The following is a 10952-nucleotide window of genomic DNA, read 5'->3' as shown; positions in this document are numbered from 1 at the left end:
ATTGAGCGTCACATACACACTACGCACGCACACATTTTTTAACACATACTTCAGTACGCACGATGCTAAAGTGTGTGTACCAATTTTGTGTGTAGTGGAAGAATCGTCCGTCTTCGGGAAATTCCGGATTTGTTGTCTTTCCCACTCACCACAGCATGAAAAACAAATATTATTCCGTAGATTTATTCCAATTCATCGCACTAAAGATACAATCGATGTTTTCCTTAAATTCCATGCAAGTGGTAAAGGTATACCGGTATGCGAGGAAGTTTGTCTTTAGAGGAAATTTAGCTCTGTACTCCAGTTGTGTATGTCGCTTGTTCACGTTTCTTCTCGTGTTATCAAGTACATACATGTACAAGAAATGTCGTCACACACACAGTCGTAAACTTTTCATATCCCACAATGCAGCTCGTTTCTTCAAAAAGAGGCGCGTCAAGATGGCGGACACTGCACTTGAAAGTACGTATGAAACTTCGGCAACTTTGTACAAGCTCGTGATTAAGATATATCTATTCAAAAGCCACTTTTGTTAAGTGTTTAGAATAAATTAATACAACTCTACCTAATAAAAGTATTGTTATCACAATTTTTGCCTTGATTATGCCAAATGTCAGTACAAAGTGACACGCATTTTTCCGACATTCCCCCGGTTGGTTAGTTTTCTGTTAGTCCCGTATGTGAGAAAATAAGTTGTGTGCAGCCAGTTTTCGTGTAGAGCCGAGTCTTTACACACACACGCAGCGTACCGTAGGTCTGAGGAGTAGGACAGGCACGTACGCCGTGCTGTTCTGCAGCTACTCTAGGCATCAACAGCAAGTGCCCTAAACTTGGTTTTATCATGTAGAGACATCTATTTTACTTTGTAAAGATCCTCATTTCTCTGAGGATCTTTACAAAGTAGTGGCATTGTCTTGATCACATTCGATTCGTGACATTGTCATTGTCGATGTTGATGTAGACATCTAATGTCTGATGGTAGGTCAATCGTTCTGTCGAGTGTCACTTGAAATGAAGGTTTTGTTACAAAACAGGACAAGTCAAGTGGATCATGTGATTATGAGCTCTAAGTTAAAACATGAGCAACATGACTGATGGTCTGAGCACTGCTGAGTAGAAACATATGGGACGAGGCTGTTACTTTTGTGTGGCCATGCAATGAAAAAGCAACTTCATCATTCATGCAAAGATGAAAGATTGCCCAGAAATTACAAAAAATTATAACGTTAGACTTCGAATGATTTGCTGGATACCAAACAAAACCATGGCAAAATCGTGAAATAGGCCCCACCGCAGTGCGCGTGCACCCGTGCGTTAGCAAGCAAGGTTAGGTTAGGGTTAGGGTTTAGGGTTAGGTAGGGTTGTATTTATGATTAAATTGGCCATTAAATTAGTCAAGGGACATTAGGGAGTCCTTCCGAGAATAAAAAGGAGAAGACCAAAGAAAAAAACGGGAGAAAGGGAGGACGAAAGATGCTATGCTGTGGAAATCGGCCCCACCGCCGTATGCATCTCGCGTAAACGCCGTTTGGTGGGGCCGCATTCCTATACTGTGGAAGAAAGCCCCACCGCCGTGCTTATCTACCGATGAACGCCACACGGTGGGGCTGAATTCACGAGTATAAACAGGCGAGCCGCCGTAGTATTTGTATGGACACGCAGTGGTGGGGCCTATTTCACGAGTATGCCCAAAACCATCTTTGTTTGGCTTTGCTGAATCATCTGGTGTCTGTCCAGAGTACAGTATGTGTGTGTGTGTGTGTGTGTGTGTGTGTGTTTGTGTATGACTGTGTCAAGTAGTGTGTTTTATTTATTTATTTTTTTGTCAGTCATTCAATTCAGTGATCAAAAAGGGGTGCCTGAAAATACAATTATTGCAAAGTGTTTATTTTATGGTCTTTGTGAACTTCTTCTCTTCTACTTGTAATAGTACTTACATTGTTAGTAGTACCACGTATCCAGAAAAAAAGTAGCGAAATTAGAAGATCATTTTATGACATGTCCTGCCTCGTAAAAAGAGATGTTCAGTTGTCACACACGCGCAGACATTTTTTTTTTATACCTCTGCCACCAAAGGGGTTCTACAATGTTTTGATCAGTATTGGTTTGTTTGTCTGTTTGCAAAATAAATCAAAAAGTTGTAATCGGATTTGAATGAAACTTAAAGGAAACGTTGATAATGACATAAAGAACAGATGATTAAAGTTTGGTAATGATCACAAAATTTGGGGGATATTTGAAGGATTCTTGATCTTTTGGCGTGTATGATGTCAGGTCAGTAAACTTTGGAGTCCAAGCTGCTCGTACTTTAGTGGGGATGTGCATATGTGCACGAAAGCTGCTTGAACGAGGCACTATGGGGCTTGAAGCTGGCGATGTATTTATCAAATGACCTCTAGATTGGGAAATTGCATGCATTTATGGGTGGAAATAAGCTCCTGGCTTGGCAGAGGTCTGCACTCTGTGAGTGCTTTTCTAGTTTTTCGTCTGTCTCTCTGTCCTCAGATTCAGACTCCAACCCAAGGCATCTGTAAATAATGCAAGTTCATTAGAGATTCACTTTTGTGAACCTCACTTGCAACTGAGGACTTTGATCCCACAGACATGCGCACAATTTTGTGAACGTGAAGCGTAACATCCCTTGTGGCTATCTGGTGCTGATCATACAATATACAACCACCGTGTACCTTTATTATTGAACATATGACAAAGCTAAAGTTGGGCGGGATATACAATGTAGTTACCGGTACATTTGGATTGAGAGAAAATACTGCCAGTATACCTTTACACCATTGTAAGTGGGAAGCACACGGCTATAGTGGGAGAAATTCAAAATCAAGTGGGAGAGTGGGAGATTTTGCATAAAAGGCCTCTTTTTGAGAGATTTCTTGCAAAAAAGCTGTCAGAGAGTTTTATGTCTCTGCTTCCTGTCTCTTTCTCTTGGCGTATTGTAAGATGTAAGAAAGGGAAAGTTTGTTTATTGTTTTCAATGCTGCAGTTGTTTTAAAACATCCATATCTTAGTGTTTCACTGACATTTTTCTTTGTTTATCTATTTATCTCTTTATCTCTCTTTGTTTTTATCTGCCTCCATCTCTTTCTATCTCTCTGTCTCTCTCTTTGTTTTTATCTATCTCCCTCTCTTTCTATCTCTCTGTCTCTCTCTTTGTTTTAATCTACATTATGAATCTCCATCTCTTTCTATCTCTGTCTCTCTCTTTGTTTTAATCTACATTATGAATCCCCATCTCTTTCTATCTCTCTGTCTCTCTCACTATTTTCATCTCTCTCTTCTTATCTCTCTCTACTTGGTTTCCATGGTTACAGGTTCTGCAGAGGCGCTGATGAGCCTGAGGAGTGCGGGGAAGAAGATCCAGGGAACCCCGTCCCCCAGCAAGGCGTCTCCGTCCCGCACCACCCCCTCTGTTCCTCGCAGGGGTCATGTGAGTACACACTGGCACACCAGGACCGTGTCTCTAATTGGGACAATTTGATTCAGACAGTGCGCTCCTGTTTTGATGAACACGAGAATAACAAAATTCAGGTCACAGCGATGTAAAAATTCAAGCTCCAACATCATCCTATCTATGTTTTTTGTTGTTTATTGTTTTGCTTAACGAAATTTTGATGTAGCGAAAGAAAACTGCCAATCCCAAAGATTTTGTTGTGACGGGAGTCGACTGTACAGTATGCATCTCATTCCAGTATTCTCAAGTGGTATTTTCTATCGTCTAGGATGAAACAATTCAGCATGTCTGCTTGCTGGCTTACCATTGAGTTCTAAGAATAATATCAGGCAAATCATGACATATGAATGGCTAAAGTATTTTAAATTTATAGGACCTCTCCCAAGTTTTCATATTAGGAAATTAGAAGAAATGTTTATTGTTAAAACCATGCAAGGTCGTACATCTGTCTGTTCCTCAATGTTTAAGCGTGTAACTGTAACAAAGGGGGTAATATGATGATGATGAATATAAACATGAAGTTGATGTATAGATTTAACAAATGTTAGAGTGTTTAGATACCATACATGTACATACATATAGTGCCACGATAATGCTTTGAACTTTCTCTCTTCAAATGAACATACAATTTAAAACATGATTTTTCTTTTTTTCTATTTTTAGGCAGTCCCACTTATTGTTTGCAGAATAGTCAATCCCACATATAACTCAAAGTTGAAGTTATTGTACAGCCAACACAGAATGGAATTGCAGCTGAAGACATTCCAGGGGGTATATTCCAAACCAGTATGATTAAACTCAAAGGTAAATCATAGCTTTCCGTGGAGGAATTGATTTAAAAAAATATTTCTTTTACACATTATCTTGAGACAGCCGACACGTATCAGAAAGAAAAACAGAAGAATATTCAACGATGATGAGGATACATCAATGTCTCCCATTCGATCATCACCCAGTAAAAAGGCCAAGATGTCACCATCATCAAGAACTGTAAGTTCATATTTTTCTGCAAGGGGAAGTTTCCTCCAGTAAGATTGAGCGAACACGTTAAAGGGGATGGCTAGTAACTGATCAGTGGGAATCAGTGGGAATGCTGGAAGATGATTGTTCCAATCCTTATGGGATTCATTTAAGAGTACAATATAAATAAGTATCTATTGTTTTGTGAAAATGATTTGCTTCAGAATGGTCTCATATTCAAGTAATGTGCAGTTTAATGTTTCCAGGTTAGCGTGCCTGGTCAGTGACGGGGCATTAATCTGCACATTACTTGAATATGAGACCGTTCTGAAGCAAATAATTTTCACACAACAGTAGATATAATGTACTCTTGAATGAATCCCACAAGGATTGCAACAATCATCCCTCAGCATTCCCACTGATTCCCACTGATCGGTTACTAGCCATCCCCTTTAACAAAAAGTACACATTCATTTGACTTGTTACTAACTTATGCCAGGAGTATTATAATTCCCCCTGCTTTGTGAAAGGGGTAAGTCAGTTGCTCTTTCCTTATAAATACTACATATATGTAAAGTAAAATGTACAACATGATCAAATTTCAAAATCTTAGCCCTGAAGTTTATTCTCATGCCTGAATGTGTGAAAAATCGTTGTTGAAGAAGTTTTAACATGGAGACATATATGATTTGGTGCCTTCCATTAGCTAAGTTATCTCATATTGAGTATGAGATAGTTCTAAAAAGTATTCTTGTTTGTTTGTTTGTTTGTTTGTTTGGTTGGTTGGCTTGAAGGGGTGGGGGTTGATAAATGACAACTACAAAAAGAAATATGATGTATAATCTCTGTATTTTTCTAAGAAATGAGGCTCACAGCTCTGAGCTACATGTATGCAGTCAGTGAGTGATTTGTCCGTGAAGTCGTCATGGTAATGAGCAACATCATTGTATTGATTATGATTCTTTTCAATATCCCAATAACCTAATAGAGTTATTCCATCAAAACAACTATGCTGGCTTGACATGTCACACAGAGAACTGTTTTGCAAGTTATCATGGCTATTTCCCCCATTTGTCTCATTTCTTTGATTTCCTTTATACTGTACACAGAGATGCCAGCTGTTGCTTCTTTTTGCAGTACTTTATTTGTTTTGCTTTGTTTTTTGCCAAAAATACTGCAGGTTTCATGAAAAATACCATTTTCCCCAAATTTTATTACTGTGCATGTCTATTGCAGGAAAAGTAAAAATTCTTTTCCAACAGAAAAGTGTCATTCCAACCCTCGGAGTACTGGCACATATATATGTATTTTCTTTACAAGGTTGGCATTCCTGAAAATCTGTCCCCATGGTAACTATTTGTCCATTTTCCGCAGCCAACGAACCAAATTTTTTTACTATACATGTCTATTGCATGAAAGGAAAAAATACTTTTCCACCAAATATATGGCTTTCCAGCACTCAGAATACTGCAATGCTCTTTACAAGGTTGACATTCCTGTGTTTACTTTAAATCTGTCCCCATGGTAACCATTTTTGTCCATTCTCAGCCAACCAAGTTGAATATCTCCACATCCACCCTGGTGTCCTCACCCCGGGCTAGTGGCTCCAAATCCACATCCTCCCACGCCTCACCCCACTCTTCCAAGTCGGGCTCCTCGTGGCCGACGCCCGTCAAGAAGTCGTCTCAGAAGCTCGGAGTCCGGCTCAAGAACCTCCTCAAACTACCCAAAGCCTACAAGTGGTGCACGTATGAGTGGTTTTACTCCAACATTGACAAGTACGTTTTCTGTAACTTTCTCTAAGAATTCATATTTCTACAATGTATAAGGAACACTTGACGTATTAGAATTCTGTCAAGAGTAGACATTGGAGAATAATTCAAGATTGCCTTGTAAGAAGTTCGCCTTTAATCAAATATCAGTCTAAAGCATCAGATTTACTTGTTAACCGTATAAGAACTGAGCTGCCATCTAATATGCATTGATAATATTTGGTATGTGTTTTTCTTCAACAAAATTTTGAAAAATATGTGTGTGTGTGTTTTTCTAAAGAAATTTGATTTAGGATGCATTGCTTGGGCAATTTGTCCATTTTCAAACCAGAATATGTTTTTTGCCTTGCAAACATGTTTTTTTTTTTTTTTTTTTTTTACTGTGTGTCAGTATGTATATTGATCTGCAAAGGTTGGGTTCTTTAAATATTACAAGTGGATTTGACTTGTTTACAATGTGGATCTTCTGTCCCTTATATGTGAGTCTATTTACTTGAAGCTTGCATGTATTCTGAAATGTAATCTTATGGCCATACTGTATTTCTGCAGAGCGTTATTTGAAGGCGAGAACGACTTCAACATATGTCTGCGGGAGTCGTTTCCCCAGCTCAAGCAGCGTCGCCTGACGAGGGTGGAATGGTGCATCATCCGGAGGCTGATGGGAAAACCCCGCAGGTTTGTTTTCCATGTGACATACTCTAAGACCAGAAATTTTGTGCTTGAAACTTTTGAGAATTTTGTGAGGAGCCAAGATGCATTAAAGTACAATGCTTGCAAAAGTTTGTGTCTCCACAATGCATTGAATGAAAGTGGCAATTCATGATAGTTTCATGCCATGAAAAAGGCTGTCGTTTCCAATTCATGAAAGTTTCATCCTGCACACGTTTCTGGTTTTACAGCAGATTTTGCCTCATTGTGTCTAGAATTTTGTAGAGTCAACTTTGATGCATGTACTTTTAAATTTCAGAGAGAATTCACACTGTAAGGGACCAGAGTTTTAAATATCTACATCCCAGTCTTTGGTCTAGGCACATGGTGCTCCATGAAAAAAGATTGATATATCTGACTGTCCTGACAAGCAAATATAAAGACTAATTAGAGTTGCAAATTATTTTTGCCAATATGGATTTACGTTGTACACAACAGAGCTGCCAAGTCTCCCTGATTCTGCAGGAGTCTCCATGAAAATGTCAAAATCTCTTCATGTCTGAATAAGAGAATGTCAAAATCTCCCTGATTTTGGAATTATTTTTGCCCATTGAAATGCGTGTAACACACAGATATCTCCCTGACTGCTGTGTGTAATCTCCCTGATTTGGATGCGGGAATGTTGGCAGACCTGACACAAGTATTTTCTAGTTTGGTGTATTGCGCCTTCATTAATCTGTGAAATTAGCGTCCTGTTTAGCTACATTTATGTGGCAGATGAGCATGCTTCTTAGCAGTAGGCTCAAATCATTTTGATTAATGGTTCTTGTGTCAAGTTACTTCAGGTGCAACAGAGTGACACATTGCCTTTATCTGCTTTAAGCTGTTTTTGTTGCAAATGATTGACAAAATGCCCTTCATCTACAACTCGTACACTTTATAAGCAGTGCTTATTCATGCCAATGAACGGCAAATTTGTCAATCAATTTCCAGACTCAAAAAGCTCTTGTTTTGCCTCTTCTCTCCCGGGCCAGGTGTTCACCAGCGTTCTTCGAGGAGGAGCGGGCTGCGCTGGAGGACCGTCGGCAGAAGGTTCGGATGCTGCAGCACCGGAAGGGTCAAGAGCTGGACGAGAGTGAGGTCAAGGACCTGCCGGACGAGATTCCCATCCCGCTCTGTATTGGGACAAAGGTCACAGGTAAAACTTCCTCCCCCACACCTCCTCCTCAGTCACCAAAGAGCTATGATATATGATAACAATATGTGACCCTGCGTCACAAAACCAACAAAAAGTCGCCAGACAGGAATTTTTAGTTAAGGGCAGATTCTGTAAGAGCAGACTTTAAACTTTAAAATGATGTATAACTCCATTCAAATGGACTCTCCTAACCTACAATCTGTATCCTAATATTGGAGAGAAAGCACGCACTGTAAAGTATGAACTGAGAAAAGAGGCTCTGAAGTACGGAGTCTATTCAAGTGCTTTAATCTTTACCAAACTATGCTAGTTGTGTGATGAATGGAACAAAAAACAGGATGTTAACCACTGGAGCAACAACAATGAAGGGATTATCAGATTAACCCTAACTAGGCCTGGGGGGGGGGGGGGGGGGGGGGGGGCTACGAGGCCCCCCCCCCCCCTTGACGTTTCGTGCGATGTATCGCTAACTCGAAAAGCTATCGCCGCGACGTTTCATGACTTTTTTCTTTCTCCCGCATCTTTTGACACCAAATTTGCGATGCCCGGGCGCGCGGTTCCGAAGTTGCGCATAAATATGTACGTGTATGTCAGACCAAAAATTGCTCAAAAACGTGAATTCGTGTACAATTTCAATGCAAACTGTGCTTACAAGCAAATGTCATAAAAGTATGATTATTTGGGGGTTTTATTGATTAAAATCAATTAATAACATATTTTCCTGTTCAGAACAATGTCGCGGACAAGTTTCATCGAAAAAACAATGAAAAACATAAAGTCAAAAAATAAAGAAATACATACGAAATTTAAAAAAAACAATAGAATACTTAAGAAATTTTTTCTGATGGCACAATTTTTTTCACTTATATTTGCTCAGGACACTAAAAAGAATATTTACACAAAAAATGTGCTCATTTTGAGTTTTATTTAGTGATTTATACCAAATTGTTTAATTTCATGCATCATTATGCATAAATTAGCATAACTTAACATAAATGATATTTTTTTTCAATTTAACTTCGTATTACTTTAGATTACATCATAGGCAATGTGTGTGCCAATTTTCGTCGCGATCGCGTGGTCGATGGCCGAGATCTGAAGGGGGGGCCTGGGAGGACCCCCCCCCCCGGCTCTATGATCTACCTAAATAGCCCAGCCTAGTTAGGGTTAAGCTGAAATTGAGCATACTTTATTAACACATTCTGTCGATACCAGTAGCACCATTCTTTCCAAAGTTATTAGAGTAGAAAGTGAAGAATATGGACAGCATGTTTAAGAAATGAAACAGGGACTCTAAAGACACACCTAATCATACTGTTCTACCAAAAAAGTGTTCAAGAAAAACTGCTAAAAGCACAATTTTCTGTTTGTTTCATGGTCCCAAACTTAGTATACTGTAGCAGAAGACTTGCTCTTTCAGCAAATATGAAGAACTCAAGATTGACTGGGTTGACCCATTTCACCTATTTTCAGTCCTCGCACAAAATCAGTGAATGCGACTTTTTGTTGGTTTTGTGATGCACGATCACATATAATAACATACAAGCAACCGAGGAGCGGTCAAATCCAAGAGGGCGTACTCTCGTATAAGCTCAAAAGTTCAAATACCCACTGAAAAAATGTCAGCCCACCATTACTGAGTGGGTAACTAAGCACAGAATGTTAAGGGGGAGGCGGGCCTCCGAGGGCTCCCCTCCCTCCGCCCTAGAATGGAGTTAATCTGTTTTACTTTATCAGCTATATAGCCATAGAACCTATTGACACCTGCTCGAGTATACTCGGGGCTAATCTTCAGCGGGTAAATGGCTTATGTTTAGAAGAATGTTATGAATGAAGAATTTGTTGGAGCTCTGATGTGCTGCATTTTTCATTTAAATTCAGAAAATATGAATGTTGATGGATGTATTTCATGGATTTATCAACAGCCCGAGTTCGAAGCCCCACTGACGGTCTGTTTACTGGTCAGATTGATGCTTTGGACCCTGTGGACGCATCCTATCGAGTGACCTTTGACCGGCAGCAGTTTGGCACAAAATCTGTCCCGGACACGGAAGTACTTGTGAGTATTCAGTTTAATTATGAAATGATTGGTCAAGAGAGCTATGTACTTATTTTTTTTTTCAGTGCTTGATGCAAATTCAACTTCAGTATTTAGAAAGAATGGGAGGTTTTGTATGATGGGATATTTTTCATGCTTTACCAATTTCAGTATTACAGCATCACTTGTTTATAGCTTTGCAGATAAGATATTGTTGTATATATTCTGATATATCCAGCAAACATTTGCCTGTTCTTACTTTCATGCTTGTCCGTTGGAGCACAAAATATGCAAAAATGTCTGTATTTGTAATATGTGATACATACAGAGTCAAAAATATATATTTTATAGAGACTTTGCGTTAACCATAATGAAGAAAAAACAAATATTTAAGATGCTGAGCAGTGTTATTACAATTCTCACTAATTTTTTTATTGTAATGATTTTCATACAGAGCACTGAAGTACAAGAGACAGTGCCACTATCGTCCTTCTTGCAGAAACACAGACCCAGACCCACATTCTTCACCCCTCGCAGGTGAGTTACTGCTTTTTGCCACCAAAATGAAAATGGTATTGTTACATCATTTAATCAGTGTTGCATTCGATGTCAGTATGTAAACATATGTAGCAATGACAGTATTGCTTCCCGTTGTATATTTACACATTCAATGTCTTGATTCGCAAAACAACTTTTCAAGAACATATTGCTCTAACATTTTGTTTCAAATTTTGAGAAATTGAATAGAAAAAAATGCAAGAGAAATCACATAAAAATAAAGTATTTTGTAATGTGTTAATGTACATTCTACACATGGAGTGACCTTTTGATAACAGCAAAAAAAGAAAAAAAAAAGATATAGATCACAAC

General features: G+C 39.0%; 1 protein-coding gene across 1 annotated transcript in view; it reads left to right on the top strand.

The window, feature by feature from the left end:
• Positions 1-440: 440 nt before the first annotated feature.
• The window catches only part of LOC139734381 (protein lin-9 homolog), a 31607-nt gene continuing 21095 nt past the window's right edge, over positions 441-10952 (top strand). Inside the window, 8 exon segments of the mRNA XM_071645173.1 lie at positions 441-462; positions 3327-3442; positions 4340-4456; positions 5975-6204; positions 6748-6873; positions 7881-8044; positions 9970-10103; positions 10537-10619. Of these exon segments, the coding sequence (XP_071501274.1) occupies positions 441-462; positions 3327-3442; positions 4340-4456; positions 5975-6204; positions 6748-6873; positions 7881-8044; positions 9970-10103; positions 10537-10619 (992 nt within the window).

The sequence above is a fragment of the Diadema antillarum genome, unplaced genomic scaffold, assembly GCF_040938485.1.
Source record: "Diadema antillarum isolate AM-2024a unplaced genomic scaffold, OU_Dant_1.0 scf00000026, whole genome shotgun sequence".
Lineage (NCBI taxonomy): Eukaryota > Metazoa > Echinodermata > Echinoidea > Diadematoida > Diadematidae > Diadema > Diadema antillarum.
This window is presented reverse-complemented; position numbering and strand designations above follow the sequence as displayed.